This window comes from Rattus norvegicus, chromosome 3 (genome assembly GCF_021556685.1).
Source record: "Rattus norvegicus strain SHRSP/BbbUtx chromosome 3, alternate assembly SHRSP_T2T, whole genome shotgun sequence".
Classification (NCBI taxonomy): domain Eukaryota; kingdom Metazoa; phylum Chordata; class Mammalia; order Rodentia; family Muridae; genus Rattus; species Rattus norvegicus.
Window position 1 is genome coordinate 153893584 of NC_141536.1, and position 27351 is coordinate 153920934.

The 27351-nt window shown below is 47.4% G+C and overlaps 1 protein-coding gene across 2 annotated transcripts; it reads right to left on the reverse strand.

Moving 5' to 3' along the window:
* Positions 1 to 8771: 8771 nt before the first annotated feature.
* Zfp334 (zinc finger protein 334) lies at positions 8772 to 21272 on the reverse strand. Of its 2 annotated transcripts, none has more exons than NM_001431759.1 (5): positions 21022 to 21272; positions 20031 to 20089; positions 14403 to 14529; positions 14007 to 14105; positions 8772 to 13250 (listed from the first exon to the last, which is right to left on the reverse strand). In NM_001431759.1, the coding sequence occupies exons 2-5, from the start codon at positions 20043 to 20045 to the stop codon at positions 11455 to 11457; spliced, it is 2037 nt and encodes a 678-aa protein (NP_001418688.1). In that variant the 5' UTR covers positions 20046 to 20089; positions 21022 to 21272; the 3' UTR covers positions 8772 to 11454. The 2 variants fall into 2 exon arrangements, with proteins under 2 accessions (NP_001418688.1, NP_001418687.1); NM_001431758.1 differs by having other exon boundaries at positions 20969 to 21272.
* Between the last annotated feature and the right edge of the window lie 6079 nt (positions 21273 to 27351).

Genomic DNA, 27351 nt, shown 5'->3' on the forward strand with positions numbered 1-27351 from the left:
AGTGACAACCGGCTACAAAAGGTTCTACTCACTGTAGTAGTCAGCATCTAGGACTAAGTTTACCAGTGTTGAGCGCTGGGCAGAAAGCTATCCTTGCAGGCTGCCGGGTGCCCTGAGAACTAGAGACTAAGGCTGGGTGTGGTGGCGCATGCCTTTAATCCCAGCGCTTGGGAGGCAGAGGAAGGAGGATCTCTGTGAGTTCTTGACCAGCCTAGTCTACTACATAGAGAGTTCCAGGAGAGCTAGGAGCGATTCTGTTGTCGTCGTCGTCGTCGTCGTCATCATCATCATCATCATCATCATCATCATCATCATCATCATCATCATCATCAACAACAACAACAACCCCATCAAAACCCCCGGAGGCTGCCACGACAGGAGAACGAGTACATTTTCGACCTCAGCTCGGTGAGCAAAGTGGTCCCATTCCCGTCGCATTTCACTGTATTGCTTGACTTAACACATCAAAATTTCATCTGAAGAGCCGAAGCCCCTAAGTAGCATTGGGCATTTTTAATTGATAACTTAGAGTACTTCCAAGTAGATATGAAAGTTCTCTCTGCTTCTGGCAAGGACAGGCTTAAACCCAAACGTTCCTAAGAACTCCTAGTAACATGGATAAAGGTGAAATATCTGTGTAGGAGGCTAAGAAAAAAAAGGAAATTATTTAAAAAATCATCTTAGGAAACTAGGGGACTGGAGAGTGGGGGGGGGGAGGAGGAGCAGGGCACGTGCTGCTGTGGGTACCTCACATGGATGGGACCTGGCATTCTAACCATGTGTCGCCAGGCACTGTATAGGAAAATTTGATTCATGGGCAGGGAACAACAATAGTACCTACAAGAACACGACCTGAATCTTAACTCTTAAAAAAAAAAGTCAAACCTTACCTTAAAAAGTATCAATGGGGCTGGGGATTTAGCTCAGTGGTAGAGCGCTTGCCTAGGAAGCGCAAGGCCCTGGGTTCGGTCCCCAGCTCCGAAAAAAAAAAACCAAAAAAAAAAGTATCAATAAGATTGGAAAATATATAAATATATTTTGTAAGTCTACACATATGAAAGAAATGGTTTACTGGCTCCATTTAATTATCCCTTACACATTTGTAAGAAGATCACAGTCCCATAAAAATGATCTATGGATACAAAGGACGAGCAATAAAAGGGAGATGCAAATGAGGAGTAAATATTCAGGAGCTGGCCATAAACTTCAGATAAAAACTGCAAGTGTTTAAATACTTCTTCGCCTTCACAGTAGGCGAAGATTATAAAGAAATATGACGTGCGGAGTGGTTGAAGTTCGGGGAAAAAAACGCTCATTCTCATAAATATCTTCTTGGGATGTAATTTGTAGAACAATTGGAGGCCACTCTGTCTCGGGGTTCCAAAGGAACATGTGCTTTGTTAATGCAGTCATTCCATCCCCAGGGCTGGGAAGGGAGGGAGGGAGATCCAATGGGCATTCCCCGGTGTTTGCTGACAGGAATGTGCCGTATGTGTGTGTGTGGGTGGGGGGGGGATTAAGTTACAAAAAAAGATGAAAACCCACAAAGAGGGATGTAGGACGATCGTTAAACCCTACAATGTAGATTATAACATGTTAATATACAATACATGGAAGTTAGGTAGAACTTACAATGTAGTTTTAAGATTTATTTTTATTTTTAATTGTGTGTGAGTGTGTCTTATTCAAGGTTCTCTAGAGGAACAGAACCGATAGGATTACACACACACACACACACACACACACACACACACACACACACACACAATGATGTATTAGAATTTCTTACAGGGTAAGTTCAACAATGTCCAGCTATCTCAACAACGGTTGTCTGCCAATGGAAGGTCCAAGACTCCAAGAGTTGTAGTAGACTGAATGTCCCATCTGATCTTCAGTACATTCTAGAATCCCAAGAAATAGGCTCTAACGCCAGTGAAGGAGTGCACTTGCCAATAAGAGCAAGCAGGCCAAGACAGCAAGCTTCCTTCTTCCGTGTCCTTTATACAGGCTGCCAGCAGAAGGGGTGGCTCAGATGAAAGGTTGACCTTCCTACCTCAAAAGAACCAGATTAAAAGTAGGTCTTCCCATTTCAACTGATTTAAGAAAAAAAATCCTTCACAAGTATACCAAACCACAACTAGACACTCCAGATGTAGTCTAATGGACAACCAAGAAAAGTCATCGCAGGGTGAGAGAGTGGGAGGGTGTGGGGATGTGCTATACAAAGGGGCCTGCAGAGGCCAGAAGAGGGGGCTCAACCCCCTGGAGCTGGAGTTATAGGTTGGTTTGTGAGTCTTCAAAGGCGGGTGCTGAGAGTTGAATCCAGGCTTTCTGTAAGAACAGTGTGAGTTCTCAACCACAGAACTGTGTCTCGTTGCAATGTATTTTTAAATAAAATATACTTAATTTTAAATTGTGTGTGTGTGCATGCGTGTGTGCGTGCGTGTGTGTGTATTAGTAACTTTTCTATTGCTGTGATAGAACACCATGACCAAAGCGACCTATATTAGAAAGAACCTATTTGGGCTTTCGGTTGTGGAGGGCTAAGGGTCCACCATCATCGTGTGAGGAAGTTATGGCAGCAGGTGGCACACACGACAGCAGGACTAGGTGAGGCCTCACATCTTTAACCAAAATCAGGAAGCAGAGAGCCAACTGGAAATGGTGTGAGTCCTTAAAGCCCACCTCTAACGAATATTTCCTCCAGCAAAGCCACACCTCTGAAACCTTCTCAAACTGAGTCACCAACTGGGCTGTTCTCCAATTGGTTATCGATCTGTCAGTAAAGAAGCCATGGGCCAGTTGCTGGGAGGAAGGAATAGGCGGGACTTCTGGGGTCCCGACCCTCAAGAGACAGATGTAGGAGAGAGAAGAATGGAGAGTTCGCAGTGGTTCCGAGAAAGGAAAGCCAAGCGGCCATGTGAGATCTCGGGTGGAGTGGCCACCGGCAGGTGGTCGGGAATGTTTAGCTGGGATGAGATGTAACTGATCAACCGAAGTCGAGGGCAGGCGGAGAAGTGAGGAGCTAAGAGTATCGATATAAGGGCGTGCTTCTCCACAGGCGGGAGATAAGTAGCGCCCAGCAATTGCCCCAGAAAGGCAATTTGAAATTGAACAACTGTGTGTCTGTATTTTTTATCCGTGAATTCAAGGGAATCTGAGTTGGGGCTGGGGTAGCCCGGCCTATTCCTGGAGCTTAGATGGGGTAGCAAAGGCTACACGCAACACTGGGGACCAAATGTTCCTAATGCTGGATGGAGACTGTGAGGAACCCTTGTCGTGGAAACCATCACAGTGTCATACATGTGTGTGCCCATGTGTTCATCTGTCTTCCACATTATATTATTATTGTTGTTGTTATTTATTTTGAGGCAGGGTCTTTTCAGCTGAACCTGGAGCTCACTGATTGGCTAGACTAAATGGCCGGTGGGCTCTAGGGATCTGCCTGTCTCCATCCCCTCTCCTCCTCCCAGTGCTCTTGGATTTTATGTGGCTGCTGGGGATTTTAACGCAGGTTCCCTTGTTTGTTGGGCATAGCCATTTCCCCAGACTGCCAATAAAATATAAAAGAAGATAACGCCAGGTTGAAGACATGGCTTAGTGGTTAAGGGCTTTCTCTGCTCTTGCAAAGGACTCCCAGTCCCCATGTCTGCCTCTAACTCTAGGTCCAGGGATTTGACCTCTTTAGATGCCTACACACCTGGACATACCTCCACATACGCATGTGCATAATCATGGCTAAAAATATGAATTAGAACTGGGGGTGATGGCACCCACTTTTAATCGCAGAGTTTAGGAGGCAGAGGCAGATGGCTCCCTTATGAGTTCAATGCCAGCCAGGTCTACAAAATGAGTTCCAGGATAATCAGGGCTACACGGTGAGATCCTGTTTCAAGGAACCACTGCCCTCTTCATAAAAGGAATAAGAATGAAAGCCTGAAGAGGGGGCTCTTCCAGAAAACCCTGGTTCGTGTGCCAGCACAGCTTGCAATCGAGCATGTGTAACTCCATCTCCAAGGGATGCAATGCTCTCTTCTGGCCTCCGTGGTCACCAGGCCACCTAATGCACTAGTGTACTTGCAGGCAAAACACCTACACCCATAAAGAAAAATAAAATAAAACATGAAGTCTTTTAAAACAAAGAAGATAAAGCCATGGGTTTTTATTTTAATCATCTGTCCTTCCTAGGGTTTGAAAATAATGTTAAATACCAAATATAGGTACAAAATCAAACAAAAAAAAAGTTAAACCTCACCGTACGAAAATCTCTGAACAGGTTTTATTTATAAGCATTTCTGACCTCTATTCCTTAGCACTACCCTGGAGGACCCAGGCACGGTGGGCCACACTCAGTAGCTGGAGTCAGTATTCTCTGCGGAGGGTGTCACTCTAAGGCGGCCCCTTTAATTTTCCCGGTGTTAGCATGATATATTTAGTGCTCGCCACTAAATTAACTGTGCGGTGCATTACAGTGCTTGTTGAAGTGTCTTTGTTGTGCATTATAACATCTAATTTCCACTTCAAAGTAATTGGCTTCCGTAAGTCTTTTTTTTTTTAGGCCCCTAAAAGCTCTATCACTTAATGACTTTGGATGAAGCTGGGGTAGTAATTAAGTGATTTACAATTTTAGTAAAAGTGAACGTTAAAATGATTAACCAAGTTACTAAATTATTCAAAATAGTCTAAAGCCCTGTCGCCAGTGGATTCTTTGACGGGACAGTAGCACTCTACGTTAAATGGATGCATTTTTGGCTCAGCCAAGCTCCACGACTCACACCAAGCGTGCACGCGATTTGCGCTCCTCCCCACCTTCATACTATGGCTCTGCGCACCTTCAAGGAGCTGAGAAGGCCGTTGTGTCTTTGCTGTCATTTCCAGACAGTACACTGTGTTCCTGGGCGCTGAGCTGCACTGCCCTCCCACACTGTGTTCCTGGGCGCTGAGCGGCACCGCCCTCCAACTTTCCTGCGGTGCCATTTCAATGTGTGGATACAAATGCTTGGAAGTCAAGGAGAATGCGTGCTGACATTCTGACTGTCGTACTCTCTCTAGTGGCCGTGGGGTCTGTGATTCACAATGTTGAGTGTCAACTCCAGTCGACACAACCCAGAATCACCGAGGCAACGGGCCTGGGAGGAGTCTCCTAACTGGGTTTACTGACGTGGGACACCCACCCTGGATGTGGGTGGTACTGTTACTGTGGCTGAGCTCTAGACTGGACAGAAAGGAGAGAAGGTGCTGAGCGGTGAGCCTACATTCATCTCTTGCTTTCTGCGTACATACGGTGCATATAATGCGGCAGTTGCCTCAAGCTCCCATGTCCTGACTCCATGGATGGACTGCCCTTTGAACCATGAGCTGAAATAAAATCTTTTCCCTTTCAGCTGTTTTTGTCTAAGTATTTTTTTTCTCCACAGAAACAAGAAAAGAAGCCAAGACACAGTGACGGCCAATATTTTACTTTTTATTGATAGAAGTGAGCTTATTTGGTGTATCCAGATGTGTATACATAATGATACTTTCATTGACCATGGGCCCATAAGGTTATATAATGGAGCTGAAAACTCCTGTGCTCTAGGATTGTGGCTTGAATGTGCAATGTTCCCCATAGGCTAATGTGTCTGAATGCTTGGTCCCCACCTGGTGGTGCTGTTTGGCAGCTTATAGAATTCCCAGGAGGTAGAACCATCCTGGAGGAAGTGGGTCACTCGGGGCAGGCCTTGCAGTTTTATGGTGCATCTCCTGACACTATGCCTTGGCTACCAACAGCCACATCTTCCTTGCCTCTGTGGACTATGACCCCATGGAACTGTAAGCCAAACCTTTTCTCCCTTTAAAAAGCATACTTTCTTAAGGAGAAGTAACTAAGATGGGCAGCACCTCTACTGTGCCTTTTCTGTTAAGATACACACAATCGTTACAACTGCATACAGTACCCAGCATGGTGTCTCTGTCTGCCATAGCACATCATAGTGGTTTGTACATATTACAGGTCTGTAGCCTGTAATAGATAGCTTAGGTGTGCAACAGGTGACACTCGCCAGGCTTCTGGAAGCATGTTCTCTGAAGACAAGTGGCCTCAGGAAGCCAGCAATGCTACTCAGTCCTCAGCCCTCTCTCTGGTACATTCTGGGCTGAGGACTGAGCTGCTGGAGCAGCTTGGAGGGGACTTCATGGGGGACTCAGGGCAATGCTGTCCCCTGGACTTCCAGATGCCACTCTACCTTGTGTCAAGTTATTCAGCGAGATTGTGACACCATAGATGGTGTCACTTCTACAGAACACTCATATCAGGTGTCTGGCTTTGTCATTCTCTTCTTGATTGCTTAGCCTGTAGATTTTCAAGCCGAGGCATGAGACACGGGGTCAACCATGTCATAACTTCCTCCATTGTTGCCTACGGCCACACCTGTGCGTACACATATAGATATACATATATGTATACATATACATGGCAGGCAGGCAAGCTGTAAGTCTCAGAGGCTGCTGGGAAGAGGGAGAAGAGGAAAGTGGCAGCTGTGCCTTTGGAGTTAGGGTCAGCAATGGATGCCTACAAGCAGTTGTAAAGTTCGGCTTTTGACTAAATCTGGAATGACACAGGACCTGGAGAGAGCTCAGCCTCCAGCAGAGGGTCATTGACTAGGATATCTGGTGACCAGAGATTCTTGTTGGTAATAGTTCCTGTGTGTGGAGGGGGGGTGTTCTGGGGGTATGGGGGGCATCAGATGCAGCATTTGAACAGTTCACACTGATGTGAAGGATCTGCTGCACAGGAGGAAGCCCAGGCTTTCCCAAGGAGTCCCACTGACCTCACACAGTCCACAGACACAGATTGTGAGCCAGTGGTCAGTTAGGGGGTGCTGTGCCTATTATAGACTGGAGAACGTCCACTAAGCTAGCTTCCCCGTGAACCTGGAAGATGAGATCGCCAGGTGATTTCAACATGGGCTGGCTGTACGCAGTCAGTGGACAGTGTCCGTGCACTCCTGCAAACAACAGGGCACTCTAAGGCATCGCATGAAGACATTAGCTGAGAAAACAGAGACTTTTCTAGATATCAAAAGACTCGCCTCAGTGGGGTGCTACGAAAGATGGATGGATTTATACACGCAGAGCAACAGGGCAGAACTGAAAGCTGTCAGCTCTGTCAACAATGGATAATTTCTAAAACTCGCCTCCTGCTCTAGGAGAACAATGCTACTCACTGGCAGAACAGGAGCCATTACAGTGGTAGTCCACAAGCTCCCACCCTGCGGATGAATCAGCAGGGCAACGCCATATCTGTGATTAAAGGGCTCCCCTGTGCACCAGACTCCACTCAATTCACTGCCCCCAACAGAACTCCCTTCCATCCTTGTTATCTGGGAGGGGAAGACCTCGATTGGGGAGGAAGCCTCTATCAGGTTCGCCTGTAGAGAATTTCTTGACGATTGTGTGAAGGGGCCCAGACCACTGGGAGTGGTGCCACCCCTGGGCAGGTGGTCCTGGATGGTATAAAAAAGCAGGCTGACCAACCCAGTAAGCAGTGCTCCTCCATGGCCTGTTTCAGCTCCTGCCTCCAGGTTCCCACCCTGATTTACTATAGGTATGGACTATAAGACGTAAGACGATATAAGCCCTGGGACGAGATGAGTCCTTTCCTCCCCAAGTTGCTTTTGGTCATGGTGTCTTTATCACTGCAATAGAAAACAGACTAAGCCAATCCCCTTCCTAAAGAGTTTCCAGGGGCTGGGGAGATGGCTCAGTGGTTAGAGCACTGACTGCTCTTCTAGAGGTCCTGAGTTCAAATCCCACCAACCACATGGTGGCTCACAATCATCTGCAATGGGATCTGATGCCCTTCTGCTGTGTTTGAAGAGAGCGACAGTGTACTCACATGCATAAAATTAAAAAAATAAATAAGTTTCCAACTGGCACATAAACATGCAATTACCCTGGTTCTTCATTTGGGGTGTGTGGAGAGATGGCTTAGCACTGGCTGCTCTTCCAAAGGACCAGAGTTCCCAGCACCCACATGGCAGCTCATAACTGTAATTCCAGTTCCAGACGTGCAGGTAGAACACCAATGCACATAAAAATAAATACATCTTTAAAAAAGTACATTTATGCTGGGTAGTGGTGTCAGGACGCACCTTTAATCCCAGCACTCGGGAGGCAGATCTCTTGTGAGTTAAGAGACCAGCCTGGTCTACAGAGTGAGTTCCAGGACAGCCATGGCTACCCAGAGAGCCATGTCTCAAAAACAAAGCAAAAATTACATTCTCTTGTGTATTTGGGGAGGAGAGGTTGACCAGCAAGGGCGCAAATGCCGGAGTGTGTGTGGGGACGAGAGGCCAGCCTGTAGGAGTTGGTTCTCTTCCTGTATCAGGTGGGTCCTGGGGTCAAACACAGGTTGTTTGGCTTGGTGGCAAGTGCTGTTACCCCACATGGTCTGGAAGCCTCTCAGATTCTTTATAGATGCAGTAATAATCGCTAGGAAAGGAGATCGGCCAGCCAGGCTGCAGATCCTCAGACTGCTGAGCCGTCTACAAGCTGTGCGGAGAGATCCAGGGCTGCAGCCTTCACCGCCCATGCTAGTGGGATTTGATAATGCAGCTAGAGGCTTCCGGTCCATCCCTGATCCTGTAAGCAACCCCTCACCCATACCTGTTTGTAACCCCAATAAACTCACTGGTTTACTGAGGTGGACTTTGGTGTAATCATTACTTTGGTCTGGCATAGGTTTCCTTCCTCGGGTGTGTTGCCTCTCCCCAGTAAAAGTCTCACACAACAAATATCTGTTATTTTAATGTGGTAAACATGGGGTAAGTTTTAGAGTACCAATAATGTCCCCTCAGCCTCTAATACTTTCAATGTGACCTTATGGGATAAGGCTTTTTACAGATGTCAGTCAACATGAGGTCATGCCTGAGTAAGATGGGACCTTGATCAGACATGTCCTGAAAAAACGGAAACGTAGACAGACATGCTCAGTGAGGACAGATGCAAAGCCTGAAGTCTCGTTGGCACAAGCTGCAGGACACCACATGGGAGAAGCAAGCCTAGCCAGCCTCCAGTTGTCAGAGGGTTGCAACACTGGGTCTGACTGGCTGTCTCGGGTCCTGTGAGAGGAGATCCACTCTTCCGATGGTTATGACAGTTTCTTACAGCAGCTGCAGGAAGTTCACAGACCCTACAAGTCGCCGTTCCCTTTAGTTGCTTTTAAGGATCTTCTTCCATTTAATTGCTTTAGAATTTTTTATGTGTCTTCAAGTTATTTTTTAAAAACTGCACTGTTATTGTATGTGCGTGGGTCGGCGGTCCATGTATGGTCAGAGGACAACCTTGTGGAGCCGGATCTCTCTGTCACATTTACAGGTGTCTCGGGATGCTGGCTTGTAGAACAAGCACCGTTACCAGCTGAGTCCTCTCACAGGACCGACAAGTTTCACTCGTGACTTTCTGTGATTGGGTCTCACGACTTTCCCTTTATGGACTTGCATTTTTCTCATCAGGCTTGAAAAACAAAAAATCCGTTCCCCCCAGCATACAGCTCTCCCTTCTATAGACTAGGTCAAACCAGTAAAGACAAACAACTCCGTGATCACAAGACTGGTGACTTGTTGCATAACCCACGGCAAGCAGAAGGCACGATTAGACAGTTAGGGTATATATCTTTGAAGAATGAAATTACCTCCCCAAGACAGCTCACCAACATCCTCTACAAGGAGCTGTGACCAAGCAAAGAAAAGTTAAGTATGAGGAATGCATTTTGGCAAATGTGGTAAAAATGCTTAAGAATCCTATCAGTGAGTTTTTATATTTATTTATTTATTTATTTATTTATTTATTTAGTGTGTGTGTGTGTGTGTGTGTGTGTGTGGTATGTATTTGTTGTGTGTGTATGCCACATCACCCTCGTGGAAGTCAGGGTAACTTGTAGGAAAATCAGTTCTATTATGTGGGTCCCAGGGATCGAACTCAGGTCCTCAGGCTTGCCAGCAAGCGCCTTTGCTTGCTAATCCTTGTCAAGCCCCCATCAGTAACTCTAAAAGCGGATGATAAAACTGCGTTCGCAACAGCACCCAAATCTTTCAAGTAATTATTAAAATCTTCAGGAAAAGATTACTATTGATATATGCATACATTCATGTCTTAGCATGTATTCGTACATATCAAATGTGTGTGCATTCACAAATATGCATTTACCTTACTGAAGGATATAAACTGAATGACCAGGTCATCTTGTCCCTACTGGGATTTCTGATGGGTCTCAAACAAAGGGGAGCTTTTCCCACCCCAGAACCCAGCGTCACAAGTACAGGCAGCAGACGGGTCAGAATGAGACTCAGTACCAAGACTACGTTGGACAATACAACTTACTTTGGCCCCACCAAGGGCTGATTTGCCCAGGACAAGATACCCAGAGGCCCTTCTTTGTTTTGTCAATGAAATTAAACTCACTTCATTGTTCTATAAAATGCACAGCACATCAGAGAGCGGGGCTGGGTTTGTGGAAAATTCCACTTGTGGCTGGATACCAGGAGTTGGCAATAACCCACCAAGAATGGCGGGCATTCTGGCTAGGTGCACACATCCACACTACGTGATTCTATTTGGCACGATGGAGACATTTTCTCAGAAGCTGACAGATAAATTCTAAATCATACCCCTATGGACATGTTCATTAAAAAAAAAATCAAGGTATTTTTGAAAGCACTGATATAATCAAACCGCTAATAGAACAGAGGTATTTAAAACATGAACAACACAGACACTGTTTTGACTCGAACACTCCCCAAATCCTCTTCACTATTCAGATCTGCTCAATTCATTTTTGGTTTTGCTATGGTAACCGCAGTCGCTGTTGTCTTGGCTTGCATGGAAGCTCAAGGAGGCACTTACAAGCTGCCTGTGCCTCTCACTAGAGAACTCCACGGACTCGCTTCAGCAAATGCTCACTCCTGTGTGGGAGTCGCCACAGGCATGAAGTGAAGGGTGGTTCGTCCGACTCACCTTTGCAGAGAAAGGGATTAGGACCTGTCACTAGACAGGAGGGACAGAGGACGGATGGTTGTGTAGTCTGAGGTGTTAATACTGGAAACTCATAAACAGAAACTACTCAGTTACCACAGGAGCAATGATCTGGAGTCAATGCTGGCTACTCACATCCGGCAACATACGCTATGCAAATTAACTGTGGAGGGAGGTCAGGTAGGAATTAGTGTTTGTTCTGTGATCGGAAGGGAGGCAGGCACACCTGGTATAATGTTTAAAATGCTGAATGTCTTCATAGTTAACACTGAATGTCCAGCGTCCATAAAACAAACTCTGTACGTGGCCCACGTGAGCTCTCTGGTGTTTGAAACAGGGCTGCCTTTCGCAACGGTCCCTGTGCTGACAAGGACTCACACCTTTATGTGTAATTCAGGACTTAAGCATTATGTAAATGATCTGTTGTTGCCTTGTTGGAATTTACTTCTTGTGAGTTTTCTGATGTAAAAGGAAGTTTGATTTGTGGCGAAATGATTTCTTACATATGCTACATTCATAGGGTTTCTCCCCTGTGTGTATTTTCTGATGTTCAGTCAGAGTCCAGAGCCGGCGGTAGCTTTTTCCACATTCATTGCATGCGTACGGTTTCTCTCCTGTGTGGATTCTCTTATGCACTGTGAAGGCTGACTTATGGCGGAAGGACTTCCCACATTCCTTGCACTTGTGTGGTTTCTCCCCAGTATGAGTTCGCTGGTGCTCAGTAAAGGAGACCTTCTGGCAGAAGGTCTTCCCGCACTCTTTGCACTCGTAGGGCCTCTCTCCGGTGTGTGTCTTCTGGTGGTGCCTGAGAGCTGACTTCCGGCAGTAGGTCCGCCCACATTCCTGACACTCGTAAGGTCTCTCCCATATGGTTCTCTTGTGGGCGACGCGGCGTGAGCTCTTGTGGGCTGTCCGCTTGTGATCATGACACTCGTGCAGATTCTCCTTTGCCTCCACTCTTTTCTGCTCGCCACAGTTGGACTTCCCAGTGGAGGGTCGGCTCCATTTACTAAGCACGCCGTGCTTCTCCCCTGTGTGAGTCCTCTGATGTATCGTGAGGGTGGACTTCAGGTAGAAAAGCTTCCCGCACTCGCCACATTCAAAGGACTTCTTTCCTCTGTGAATCACCTGATGCGCGACCAAGGCAGACTTAGTGCACAGAAACTTTCCACACTGCCGGCATTTGTAGGGCTTCTCGCCGGTGTGGCTTCTCAGGTGAACATTGAGCGCCGACTGACAGAAGAAGGTTTTGTCACACTCCTTACACTCATAGGGCTTTTCCCCGGTGTGGATCCTCTGATGTGCTGTCAGGGCGGAGAGACAGAAGAAGGTTTTGCCACACTCCTTACACTCATTGGGCTTCTCGCCCCGGTGAGTTCTTTGGTGCACAATGAGGTACGACTTCTTGCCAAAGGCGTTCCCACACTCCTTGCACTTGTAAGGCTTCTCCCCGGTGTGGGATCTAAAATGCTCAGCCAGGGCTGACTTCCGGAAGAAGGTCTTCCCACACTCGATGCACTCGTAGGACTTCTCCCCGCCGTGGATCCTCTGGTGCACGATGAGGGCAGACTTGTCGATGAAGGCTTTCCCACACTCCTTGCACTTGTAAGGCCTCTCCCCGGTGTGGATCCGTTGGTGCCGAGTGAGACTTGCTTTTATTCGGAAAGTTTTCCTGCAGTAATTGCAAGCATAGGGCCTCTCTCCTGTGTGGATCCGCAGGTGTACAATGAGGGTGGACCTCTTAGAAAAGGTTTTCCTACACTCCGCACACTCATTCCGCTTTCGTTCAGGACACTCCTTGGTGCAGGCTGACTCCTGTTCACCTTCATTGTGTTCAGAGGGCTGACTTACAGCCTGGTTATTCAGCTGTTGAGTGAGATCCTCACCTTGACTCCTAACATCCCCGACTTCACTCCATTTGATCCGCTTTGCTGCAGAATGACTTCTGTCAGCCTTCGTGTGGAGCGCTGGCTTCCCCCTCCCATCATGCTCAGCAGCTACCTTCCCATTGGCTTTGCTTGGCTTTATGACAGTGTCTTCTGAATTATTTTTTAGGCCATTTCCACCTGGATCGTATTTATGGAGCATTTTCCCCGAAGAAACACTGTTCGTGTCGAGAGCAACTGTTTTCTCAAACAGATTGGCTTTTTCTGATGTCGTTTTGTTATTGATGACTAAGAGCTGCTTCAAATGTTTGTCTTGTGTCCTCTTGTCCTTCTCTAAGGCGTCATCATCTCCTGGAAGGAATAAAGGAACAGAAATGACATTAATATGTGAGTTCTGTGAGCCTCTGACAATCTGTGCAAAGGCCTTATGGGGGCCAAGGCTGCAGCACTGGCTTCCCAGTGATAAACAAAACCACAATGGATGAGAGAGCAGGGGTCAGGGGACAAAGCAAACCCATCTGCAGCAGCTCACTATCAGGTCAGAGAAAGGAGAAACTGACAAAGGAACACAGGAGCCTTGGAACCCCAACAGAAACATGCAGCCGGGATGGTCCCCGACAGCTCTCCATGGCTGACAGGGTGACAGGACAAGGACCTGGTGTGAACGAAGGGAATGCAGCAAGACAGTGAGAGCTGGCTTCCGGAAGTGCTCAGAAGCATAGGAGGGAGGGGCCAAGCGGACATCGTTTCAGTGCCGAGTACTCTGGCATTTATGCAAATGCAGTGGGGTGGAAAGCTCGAGAGGGCGCTGAGAGGCACGGACGGAAGGCAGTAGGCAAGGCACCTGGGTGGGCACCTGGGTGGGACGAAGGAATCAATGTGGGGTGAAGCTGCTTGGAGTCTGTGGATGGAGCACATAAGGCTCCATTGAGTGAACAGATTTGGGGAGGACATTTTAGTATCTATGAGCTGGCCTCCTCATCTGTCACTTCGAGACCTCTAGGTCCTAGAAGATTCCAGAAGAAGATCATACAGGTGCCTGCTGTGGTCACAGATCAGCCTGGGACTCAAGTTCTTCGGTTTTACCCACTCAGTCATCACACTCACCTGCATGTGACAAGTTCTGATGTGACAAGTCTTCCACGATCCAGGGCTCTTCCCCTTGCTCCAGTTTTAGGATCACATCTGGTTTGCTAACACGAAACCCTGTTAATGAGAAACAGTATGGAACTTGAACCAAGCTCTGTGGACTCCAAGGACTTAAGGACGGGGAAACTGGGCGATGGAGATGCCGTCTGATAGCTCAACAGGGCCGGTACGAGTTGGTAAAGAGCTGTGTGCAAATGGTTGACATTATCATCCTTCTCCTGTTACTCAAGGTGAGTGAATTCACTTCTACTCTACCGTGTTCTCTGACACAGAAGAAAGGCTGCCTTTGGTGCTGTGGGGGCTGCGCTCACCCACCATTGTGAGGCTGCCTCTGGTGCTGTGGGCTGCACTCACCCAGTGCGATGAGGTTACTGTAGTTCTCCAGCATCACATCTCTGTACAGGAGGCGCTGCGCAGGGCCCAGATATTGCCATTCCTCACGGGTGAAGTCCACAGTCAAGTCCTTGAAGGAGACTGATGTCTGAAAGAGCAAGTTGCATCTGAGATACCAGCACTGAGTAACAGCAGAGGAGAGGGAGTAAGAACCATGAGGTCTGGGGGTTGGGGATTTAGCTCAGTGGTAGAGTGCTTGCCTAGCAAGCGCAAGGCCCTGGGTTCGGTCCCCAGCTCCGAAAAAAAGAAAAGAAAAGAAAAAAAAGAACCATGAGGTCAGCCCTGCATGGCCAGGGTCCGGCAAGAGAGAAGCTCAGGGGGAGCAAAGAATAAACCGCTCACGATGGGTGAATGGGTTCTTTACATATACCGTGTCCTGGGATCCTGGATTACTCACTCGTGTGCACGACGGCTCTTGCTCTCAAGGAGCACCCAGTGAAACAGGGGTCACACCCAGGGCTGCACTTCAGGCAGGAACATACATACTAGACAAAGCACCACCACCAATGGTCCCGTTTCGTGTCCCGAGAGGTCTGTGAGGTCATGATTTTAGTCCTCACAGAAGGTATGTCTTGCCACAGTATGTTCGCTGAGAAATACACTTAGGCAACACACACACACACACACACACACACACACACACACACACACACACGCAGACACGACAGTGGAAGAGTAACCTTTGTAGGAAAGAAACAGGAGTGGGCAGAGCACAGAGGCCTTTTGCTACTGCAACGCATCAGTAAAACCCTCTTTCGATGTACAGAGGACCCATGCCTTTACTTGGAAACCATAGTGTAATTCTAGGCTAAGCAGTGTGTTACTACCAATAACCATGTTAACACCGATAACAATTTGTTGTTTGCTCATGCTCCTGGCCAAGATATGAATATGACTATAATAAGCCCAGGGGCTGCTGGAGCGCTCCTCACCATCCACTCTGGAGAACACAGAGATGTCTATAACCCCTGGAGCAGCAGGACAATGTGCATTCTGGGGGTGACACTGTTGTGTGTGGGTGGTGGCAAGCCACTGCCCTTGGGCCCAATCTAGTCACAGCGGCTCAATCTGGCCGCTGCCTGGTTCACACTTTGCTCGGGACCTTTTCATTCAACAAGCGGCTGCATGTAGAGCTAATAGAGATCCTGTGTCCAGGCAAAACTGAAAACCATTATCATACAGTCCCCCAGGAGAAGCTTGCTGTTCCCCACTTGAAAACATGGGAAACAGCTAAAAGGTCCAGTCAAAGGGGAAGAAAATTAGGATGCCCTCCTACAGGGAGCTTCAGTGGGTGAGGGACAGAAAGACAGAAATAAACACCCCCACCCACGCACACACGTAACAGCACAGGAAGCTAAGACACCAACCTGCTGCGCTCAGAGCATCTGTGCAGGACACGGGCGAGGGCACCTACCCTGGCAGGCGACATTTGGTTCTGGCGCTCAAGGAAGAGAATAGCAATGGGAAACAGTATCTGAAGGCAAAACGCGGAAGTCTCTAGACTGCATGCAATGAGTTCTAGGCTGTCCCGTGAAGGGAAGGAGGTACAACGGTATCTACAGTGTACCGCTATGTAAGGAAGGAAAGGAGAGAGAACACACAGGTAACAATACCCATGTAACACACACAGAGAGGGCCGACCAGGAATGCATGAACTTGTCGCCTTCGGGAGGAGGACAGAGGGAGAGAGCAACAGTAAGGAGAAAGGGCGAAAGTGCGGAGGGCAGGGCATTTCCACACAGACTTCTGTGTACAGGTCTGATTCAGAGAACCGCAGGGATGTTTCTCAAGTCCCCAAACCCAAGCAAGCGAACTACCACACACTATGGAGAACCACAAATCAGACACAAACAGCAACACACCTGGCTGGACAAGGGAGCCACAGAGTGTAGGTCACAAGACAGAGGTGCTACAGACAAGGACAGGGTCTTGAGACCGTGCAGGGTCGTGAGAGACAAAGGTCATCCAGGATTACAAGAGGCCATGGACACGTGACAACTAACTGTAGCACTGGACCCTGGCTGAAGACCCGGGCACTGCACTGTTGTCCACTCGGTAACAGAACCAGACTGGCATTTTTCCCAGGTTCCAATCACTGTACCCAGCACTGTCAGGCCAAGGGAAGACAGGCCAAGCATTCATGAGAACTGTCTGTGACTTCTGTTCCTACATTGTCTGAATTCATTTCTAAGTGCAGCAGTGATGAGAGCATCTCCCAGCTCTACAGAAGCCCATGAGCTCCCTGTGTGCCAGGCCACAGGCTCTCCTCACGAAAACTATAGTGGGTCCCTGAGCCTTTCTTCCTCCTACCTCACAAATGCACACGGGCCTTAGGGCACCCTTCCTTCAGGCTCGAGTGCCTGTCTCCTGGAAGAGGTTCACTACCCACGTTAAATACTCTCTACGAATCACTCCCTTCAAAATAAGCTTCCTGGTACTAAACAGTACTTTATAATTTGTATTATAACCTAGGCAGGATGATGTGCACATGCACTCTTGATGACTACAAAGAAGGCACAAAGAACGTTAGAGGGAAAAGGCCAGGGAGGGTCAGATGAGGAGCGCGGACTTGAGTCCTCTGCACACACGGACAGCGACAGCTGCCATGACAGCACACAGCCCACAGCAGAAGCGAAAGCAAACTCCTTTTGGAAGACACTGAACGGTGTTCATGACGAATGGTAAAAAACGTCAAACTCCAGTGATTCAGTCAACTCTGGAAGAACCCTATGCAGTCTAAGAAGAAAACAAAGGAAAACCAAAAGAGAAGAAAATGAAGGCCCTCCCTGTAAGGGATGGAGTGGTAGAGAGGCCATGGAGAGGAGGCCGATGGCTTCACCTGTAGGCAAACGTGCAGACCCTACCCTGATGTGGAAAAAGAGACAGCGGTACAGCTCTCTAAACACCCAGCTTGGAGGATAAAGAGAAGGGACAGGAATGGGTTCTAAAACAGAACAGCTTCTGCCTGTGAAGAATTAGAAATTATTAAACAACAGGGAATAGGTTCAAAGTAAACTCAGGTGCATGATCAGGAAACAGAAGCATGATACAGTCCTGCAGCGGGCTAAACGCAGTTGATGCCTGCTTCCTGGGGCACAGTGCACAGCTGGCAAAAATGTCTGGCTGGGGCAGTGCCATGAGATGACTTCTGGCAGAGGGACAGCAGGCCTGGGATGGTAGGTGTCCTACAGCATATGGGACAGCCTCAGAAAAGATGAGCCCCCAATCTTGAGTTGCTTTCTAACATCCTGGTCACATCCATCGCAAATCTGTTGATAGCGATCTGAGCCATGTCTGGGTGTCAGCCATAGGAAGGCCACTCCTCTGCCAACTTGAGCTCCACAAGGGAGCGTAGAGGCGCTGGCTTCCAACAAGCTACAGGTGCAGCATCCAACCTACAGGTACAGCATCCAACCCACAGGTGCAGCACTCAACCTACAGGTGCAGCATCCAACCCACAGGTGCAGCACTCAACCTACAGGTGCAGCACTCAACCTACAGGTGCAGCATCCAACCCACAGGTGCAGCATCCAACAAGCTACAGGTGCAGCATCCAACAAGCTACAGGTGCAGCATCCAACCTATAGGTGCAGCATTCAACCTACAGGTGCAGCATCTAACAAGCTACAGGTGCAGCACTCAACCTACAGGTGCAGCACTCAACCTACAGGTGCAGCACTCAACCTACAGGTGCAGCATCCAACCTACAGGTGCAGCATCCAACCTACAGGTGCAGCATCCGGGAGTGTCAGGTACACAACACAGTGATTTACACATAGGTGTTAAGTGAAAGGTCTGGAGTGGCAGGAACTAAAGAAAAGCAGGAAAAGGCCAGGAAGTAACCTGCCTTGTTAAGTCAAACCAAGGGTACTGAACTCTTATCCTGCACTAGTGTGGACCTGCTTGGGCAGGGCGGTACTAAGACATTACAGACAGGTATTGCTAGCAAGACAAGCAAGAGTGAACAACACACTTGAGAAAGATGTGGATAGATCACGGGGAAACCTATCATGAGAATCCCAAAGACAGGAACTGAGGCAGGAGAAGCACGAACTGATTCTCATGAGACTTTTGCAAGGCCTGGGACTGGAAACAAGGAACGGGAAGACTAAACACACACCTCGATTTCTTTTTCTCCCCCTTTTGAGACAGTTTTATTCACCCTGTAGCCCAGGTTGGCCTCAACTCATGGTAATCCTCCTGCATTAGCCTCCTGAGTATTGGAGTTGTAGGCATCAGTCACCACACCTAGCTTTGGGCTTCATTTTCTTTCTAGCTTGTGGACCTGGAGGGCTTAGCAATGCTGGTTCAATGAGGGAGCCGCACTGAGCAGACAGAGGTGCGGACATTATTTCTGCTCTGCACTGGAGGACACCAAGGGCCTTTGGCAGACCCGCTGGACAGAAGTACAGCGAGAATAACACCCCGAGAGTCTTACAGGCAGGAAGATTTCGGGGGTCAAAGGGTTCGAGTTAAAACTCTAGATGGCACGGCAAAGAGAAGGATGGAGAAGCGTGCAATGTTGGAGGCAGAAGGCGGGAGCAGTGGGTATGAGAGAGGAACTGATTAGCGAGTTAAAGAGAGAAGTGGTATGGAGGCTAGAAACCGTTAGGAGTACGATTTGGGGAGAGACGATCACACCGTAAGGGCAACAGGGAGTTTGGTGAAGCATGGTGTGGAAATGCTAAGTTTGAAAGCAGGCAAATGATCACTAACTTTGATCACACTGGTAGTACACATGGAGCGAGTTGACATTAGAGAAGCAAGTGAAATAGTTTTACCACAGGATCTAAAATCAAATTGTGCCCTGACGCCTGTTTTAAAAGTAGAACTGAAACACTCAGGAGGCTGAAGGATTACCAGTTTGGGCCGGTCTCCACTTTACAGTAACACACACACACACACACACAGTTTCCAAAAAAAAAAGGCACTAAAGATAAAAAGAAATAGTAACAGGCACCATTTGAGGCATACGCAGCCCATTTAGTGTAGGTTTTATCATTACACCATGGAGAACCATCAGAGGGCCGTCTACGCCTCTGAAAATAGATTAGACATCTGTAACTGCTAGGCCTTGCCAAGTTGTCACGGGGAATCCCCAGCTGTTGCTGGTAAAGGTGATTTTGCATCTTCTGCTCACAGATTTTCTAAGAACATGTTTATAAATAAATGATTAAAAACCATGGTGACAGCCCACTTCCTTCTACCTGGGTCTTTGTCATACAACCCAAATCAGCCCACAGAGATGTATAGTGTCTGTTTACTTATTGATTCATTCGTTTACTTTTTCAAGACAGGGTTCTCTGTGCAGCCCTGGCTGTCCTGGAACTCTCTATGCAGATCAGGCTGGCCTCAAACTCAGAGATCCTCCGGCTTCTGCCTCCCAAGCACTGGGATTAAAGGCATGCGCCGCCACATCTGGCAATGCCTTCTGTTCACTGAGGTTCACTCTTCTGGTATTGATCTGATTCCCTTATTTTCCCTGATGCCGACTTTTTATATATTTCTACTATTTCGTCTGGAACGTATACGCTGCAATCTATGAAAACCCACTGCGAAAGGTGGGAAGCGAATCCCTCAGTGACTTACCTGGGTACTGTCCATTTTCAGGTGTTCTCAAGAAAGGGCCAGGAACAGTGACCGAAGGGCTGGGTGAGGAAGAACAGGATTGTGATCAGCAGACTGGCAGTGACTCACAGACACGTGGAAGGAAAGGACCCTCCCACCTGTGTCAGACAGAAAACAACTGCAGAGGGAATCTGAATGGACCAATCAGAGCTTTTCTTACTGTGTGACTGAAAACAAAGGTGTGAACTGAATTACCCTCTTACTTATGCCTCCTTAAAAAACACAACACTTTGGAGTTTAGATTAGATCCTATCAATAAGCTTTGGTGTATATAAAGCCTGAGACAGCAGGCCAGCAAATCTAAAGTCTATCTGTCTATCTATCATTTTTTTTGTGTGTGTCAATTACCTATTTTCCTACTAATGTATTCAGCAGATGAAATGTGAAAACCCAGAAGGAGTGAGGGTTTAAAGATGCTTATCACTCTGCTCCCCTCCCCCAACCTTAACTGCAGTTTCATGAGAGGGAGGCCTCTGCTTCAGCGTAGCAGAGGACAAAGCCCTGGCCTTCAAAACGGCAGACCAGAATTCAGTTCTTGGTTCTGTCACTAGCAAACTACCTAAATGGTTAAAATAGCTGCCTTCCTCACTTGAGAAAAAGTTCGAATGTCTCAAAAAACCGTCTCTGTAGGTACTCTTGGGTCATTCTTCTATATAAAGGAAATCAATAAACCCCAGGCTGGTGTTGGACGTGGTTTGAGCAACTCTAGCGAAACAGAATGGAGACTCTAAGGAACGACATGCATTTGTTCCAAGTGATGCAGAAACGTTTACTTATCCATGGCTGGCATCCCTTCCCTCCCAAACGAAAGACCCTCCAATGAAGCACCATTCTCCCCAATCTGGACCTGTTCGTTCCCTCAATCGCAGTTCAACTCTTAATCAACCCCGAAGCTTTACCGGGCCAAGGGCATCCGCAAGACTGGTGGGATCCGATTTTTGCACGCACACACCTCTCTCCCAGGCTGCCCGCCCGGAGGCCTGCAGCCCGGGGATGCTCTGTTGCCTCGCCCGACCCCTGGACACGCGCGAGCCTCCGCGGGCCCCAGGAAGGCGCTGGTCTTTCTGATCCTGCCCCGGAGTCGCCACTCCGTTTTCCTCTGGCCCGGGGAAAACCTTGCTTCTTTTGTAGCTCCCAGAAGGCCCCAGGCAACCGTGGCGCACAGGGGCCCCTCGAGCCTCGCCTGGAAGAGCCCAGCGAAACGGAAACGTATCCATAGAGGCTAGGAAACGGCGCATGCGCAGAGCCTCGGAGCGCCCATTCCCACGGTTCTCCAAAGGGTGCTGCAGTCTTTCCAGGACTACATTTCCCACAAGGAGTTGCGGTCCCCCGCCCCTCCGATTTCCTCTGAGGCGCTAGGGTTTTAATCACAGTAACCGTGAGTAAAAACCATGAGTACCAAAAGAAGTGTGATAAATGAAAAATTAGAGTTCTGGAAAGAAATTCCAACAGTATATTAAGAAAACAATAATAAGCAAACAGTTTTCTCAGAATAAGAAAAGTAATGACAACCTTCCCAAAATTACAGAAGAAACCCCTAATAATGAGGAATCAGACCATCTCTAAATATCTTAAAAGAAAAGAGTCGCCACCCTGTTGATCCCCAGCTGTCTGAGTTAACTTGACAGGTGCACACTCTCCTGCCAATTTTACAAAAGGAGAAATCACAATAAGTAATAGCAAAATATTTTAACAGTATATTATTTTCGATTTTTACTTTATTTTATATGCATAGATATATTGCCTGTCTGCATGTATACCTGTTCACCTATTGTGTGCTGTGCCTGGTGCCTCGTGTCTGAGGAGGCCAGACGATGGTATTATGTGGGTGCTGGGGACTGAACTCTGTTCCTCTTGAAGAACAGCCAGTGCTCTAAATCACTGAGCCATCTTTCCAATCCTTTAACAATATATTTTAACACGACCCATTATTTATAATGCAAGTAATATAGAACCTATCTCTTCATCCACGAGGACAAATTGTATACACGTATATACCTTAAAAAAGGAAAGCTATATAATGTTTACTCACTGGAAGACAAGGAGGTTTCTGACACAGTTATCTGTTATCTTTAAAAGCTAAGAGAAACATAGGGATGCAGAGGCTGAGAGATGGTCCTCGGTGAGCCAGACTTTCCAGGGACTCAGTGTTCGTATATTGTCTCCCACATCATACGTGGCCAAGGTGTCATTTTAAATAAAGGGGGCATCAGAAGAGACACCTCAGGTTTCAAAAAACAAACCCAATATCCTGGCAGTCAGATTTGTTTGCTGTGTCCCTAGAGCTTGGGTCCGACTTTAGTTAACTAGTTACCAGAGAGTAAGTGGAAATCAAAAGAAGCAGAGGGGTTGGGGATTTAGCTCAGTGGTAGAGCGCTTGCCTAGGAAGCGCAAGGCCCTGGGTTCAGTCCCCAGCTCCGGGGGGAAAAAAAAAAGAACCAAAAAAAAAAAAAAAAAAGAAGCAGAGAGGCAAGGTGGAGAAAGAGCCAAATCTCTCCCAGAAACCCAGCCTCGCCTCACATTACAGGGATCTTCATCAAGACTTCAGACTCAGGGAGTGAGCTGTCCTGAACACTGCGTGCGGTTAAGTTCTTGGGTGGCCTCAGTTGCATATAGCTCCATGTGAAGCAGAGCCTCAGAGTCCATACCTGTAGCCATAGACGAAATAACCAATTGCATCACTTTAAGCCACCGTGTTTTGGGAGTAGTTTGTTTTGGAGCAATAAATATATGGCGAGTCTGCAAGATGTTTCAGTGGATAAAGTCACTTGTCAACAAGCCAAATGTGGGTCCCAGGGATCCACATGGTAGGGGGAGAGGACCCAGTTCTGCAAGTTCCGCACGTGTGCCATGCCATTCTCGGGGACATGTGTACCCGTACACATACCAAGTCAAAAGAAAACGGAAATGACTTTGGGGGGGAAAGATGGATTTTTAAAAGCAAAGGGGGGGTTTGGGGATTTAGCTCAGTGGTAGAGCGCTTGCCTAGCAAGCACAAGGCCTTGGGTTTGGTCCCCAGCTCCGAAAAAAAGAAAAAGAAAAAAAATAAAAGCAAAGGTATGGGGGAAGGGAATGCAGTTGGTTTCTATATATAATAAATGTAAAAGTGGGCTCAATTATTAATAGTGCTACTAGAAATAATTAAAATCTAGTATGTTATTTGCTTTTTTTAAAAAAGATTTACTTATTTAACGTTTATGACACTGTCACTATCTTCGGACACACCAGAAGAGGTCATCAGATCTCATTACAGATGGCTATGAGCCACCATGTGGATGCTGGGAATTGAACTCAGGACCTCTGGAAGAGCAGTCAGTGCTCTTAACCGCTGAGCCATCTCTCCAGCCCCCTGCTTTTTAAAGTCAAGTAAGGGACGAGAAAATTAATATAGAAGATTTGGAAATGAGTTAGAAATTAGCCATATGGGATGGTTTGAATACATATAGTCCCCATAGACTCATGAGTTTGAATGCTTGGCCTGTAGGGAGTGGCACTATTAGGAGGTGTGGCTTGTTGGAGGATGTGTGTCACTGTGGGGTGGGCTTTGAGGTCTCTGTGCTCAAGCTATACTCAGTCCCCTTCTGCTGCCTGCAGATCAGGATGTAGAACTCTCAGCTCCTTTTCCAGCACCAATGTCTGCCTGCTCATCATTGTGCTTCTCACCATGACAACAATGGACTAGACCCTTGAAACTGTAAGCCAACCCCAATGAAATGTTTCCCTTTTTTAGATTTACCTTGGTCATGTTGTCTCTTCACTGCAATAAAACCCTAAGACACCATATAAATGTATGTGTCTATGTCTGTATCTCTATCTATCTATCTATCTATCTATCTATCTATCTATCTATCTATCTATCTATCTATCTATATTACTGGATCACACTAAGGATCCAAGAAAAGAAGTAATCGATACTTTAAAATCTCTTGGCAAACAAGCTTGGTTATGGAATTGGAAAAACGTTCCTCATCTGGCCAAGTCCGCTGTCACTCTGGCGGAGTTCCTAGAACACATTCTGCACGTGAATTGGGGCTCAGAAGCCCTTTACTGTAACAGTTCAGAAAACTCCTAAAGAAACAATTGAACTTGCGTACAAAGATACATATCAGCAACATTCTCAAAGTGGTTTGTTTCGATTTTGAGCAGGGTTTCTTTATTTTGAGCAGGGTTTCTTTATTTTGAGCAGGGTTTCTTTATTTTGAGCAGGGTTTCTTTTATTTAGCCCAGGATCACGGGATCACTTTGAATTTAGGATGGCCTGTCTCTGCCTCCCAAGTGCTGGGAACTGAGCTCCCAAGTGATGGACAGGTGCCACAGCTGCACCTCCAGGCCCCTGGGGAGGGATTCTGGGACACCTTGCACACTTGGAAGACTTCCTGGCAGACTCAGATCCCGGTTGTTCACGAGTGTTTTTCATAATACACTCATGTCCCCTCCCTTCTCCCGCTCTTTAGTCCCTCATTCCTGTATCCCAGAATCATCTTTCCAGCTCCCTGTTCATTTTATTTTTGACATGATGGAGTGTCAAGGTGCTGCATACTATCCTGTTTCTTTGTATTGCACCTTCCGTAATCAGGATTGCTTAGAGGATCACAGGCTTCATGACTCCTACATTCATTCTCCTTAAATGAAAAACCATAATGTTGATATCAAGACCCTGACAACTGTGTGTGTATGACCACAACTCTACTAAGGAGACAGACAACTCACAGATCCTGGTAAGTTTTTAGTACAGTGGGAGGTTTCTCAAAGCTTAGACGTGGGCCAGCGAGACATCTCAGAAAGCAGAAAAACACTTGCGGCTCAAGCCTGAGGGTCTGAGTTCTATTCTCAGAACTCTCAAGGGAAGAGAATTATTTCTACAAAGGCATTCTCTGATGGCCACAGGCCTGCTGGGGCCAACTTCTGTGCACTTCACCTACACGTGTACATTGTATACCCTCACAATGGGAAGAATAACAAAGCAAAGCGTTTAGACTTGTGAATGAAAAGAGGAAAGAGAGGAGGAGAAGAGAGGAAAAGGGAGACAATAGAATGTTGGGACCTGAAGAAGAATAGTCAGGAGACCGCCAGGCAGATGCTGGGTTCTGCAGTTTCCCATACTGACCACTAGATGGCAGAAGACTCCCCAGCCAACTTCCCTTGGAGGCTCCCATCAACTTCGCTAACTAGGAGGCCCAGTCAAGAAGGCCTCCTCATAGAATGTGCCGAAGAAGGTTCCAGCTCTTTCTGATACTTCAGATAATATATCCAGATGCCGTTAATGTGGGTCAAGCAATTTGTAGAGACTCTTGTTTTTTCGTAGCCTCATGAGACTGATAACACTTTTTCTGATAGCACTTTTCCACTGGGGGGCTACTCCAACCTTTACTTGAGATTACCATACAGGCTCTCACAAGCTGTGTACTGCACAGCACCAGAGGACCCCACCCCTCCCCGACTTCCGTTTTTTGAGAAGAGCCCACCAGATAGAGCTTTACCCAACCTGTAAGTCTGTCAAGGCCATCCACAGAATGATGGGCCACCTTACTTTTCCTCTTCCGGCTCCAACATTCTACTAGCCTCCTTTCCTCTCTCCTCCTCCTCTCTTTCTTTCTTTTCATGAGGTGCAGGGCTGTGACCCAAACCAAGCATGCCATGAATCTGCACTTGAACCCCAAGTAGAATGGCGTGGGTGCTGTCGAGACTGCCCGTGATCCCAGCTACAGGCGTCTCCAGGCTCTGCTGGCTCTCGATCTTCCTGACTCCTACAGTTTGCCCTTTGAGTGATGAAGAGCTACTTTCTGCTGCTGGCAAACAAAGCCCTGTGAGTCGGGGTACACTTCAGACTTGCTCAGATGGGAGCCGTCTGAGAGAGGCTCTGCGCGAGGATGAAGGCAGGTCTTCACTCATTATACACTCATTTATCCGTCTGGTCGAAACTCAGGAGACCTGTTCTGTTACGTTCATTTACTTGCTTAGTACAGTATTTTAATTTATTCTTTGGGAATTTCATGGCTGTATACGAAGCATGTATGAATCCAGTTGGCACTGGTAGTAAGGGTACAGTGTGGGGCCATCTACTAGAGCATGGGCAACCTACCAGGAGCCAAACCGCTGAAGAAAAATTACCACCCTACCCCAGTAGCCATTGACTGCCAAAAGATCCTCAGCTAGGAATGAGGCCTCATGGGCTCCTCCCCAATCTATGCCAGCGTGCAGATTGGTTTCTTCTGTGTAAGCAGCCACAGCTGCTTGAGTCTAGCAGTGCACTGCATTTACTTACTGTGTGTGGGTGTGTGCGCATGCGTGAATGTGTGTGTGCGTGTGTGTGTGCATGTGAGTGTGCATACGCATGTGCGTGCGTGTGTGTGTGAGCAGGTGTGCTGTACATGTGTGTGCATGTATGTGTGTGCATGCCTCTGTGTGTGTGTGTGTGTGTGTGTGTGTGTGTATCCATATCATGATAAACATGTAGACATCAGAGGACAATTTCAGGGGAGCTGGTTCCATTTTTCCACTGTGTGGGAGTTGGGACTAGAGCTCAAGTCCCCTCAGAGTGTGTCCGATGCTTCCAACAGAGCTGTCTAGATTCCAAGGTCCCTGAGGTGACTGGTCTGTTTGCCCTATTCAGATGCTGACATCCTGGCTCCTCAGGTAATGGTGTCACAAGGTTTGTCTTGGAGGGTTCCTGTGGTCAGGCCACTGTGGATGGGTTGGTGGCCAGGTGAAAGGTGGTCCCTACTGCTCTCCTTCCCTGCTCACACTCACAGGCTGGCAGCCATTGTTTCTCTAGTTTGAAATTATTCTCCTTTTTGTTTCCAATACTACTGGATGTGTTTAATTCTGAGAAATCACATTAAATATAACAATCTGACTCTATACCTGGAAGGAAAATACGTAAGCCCTTCCCTTTTCCCTTCTCCCCCACTGCCCTGTGTGCGCACAGTATGTGTATGCATGTGTGTGTGCAGGCACATGATCCTATGTGTGTCTCTGGGAATGTGCAGGGCACAGCATACATTTGAAGGTCAGAGGTCAGCCTCTGGTGCTGGTCTTCCCCTTGACTGAGGCTGGCTCTCCCTTTGCTGCTGTGCATTCTGTGTGGCTCTCCTGCTTTTCTGCTGTGCGTTCTGAGCTGGCTGTAATCCTAGCATTTGAGTAGTAGAGTCAGGAGAATCAAGAAGTCCAAGGTTATCCTTGCCTGCATAGTGAGTTTGAGAGTAGCCTAGGCTACATGAGGCCCTGTCCCAAAGCAAATACTACAAGATAAAATCAACAAAGAGCAAAGAAAGAAAAGAAG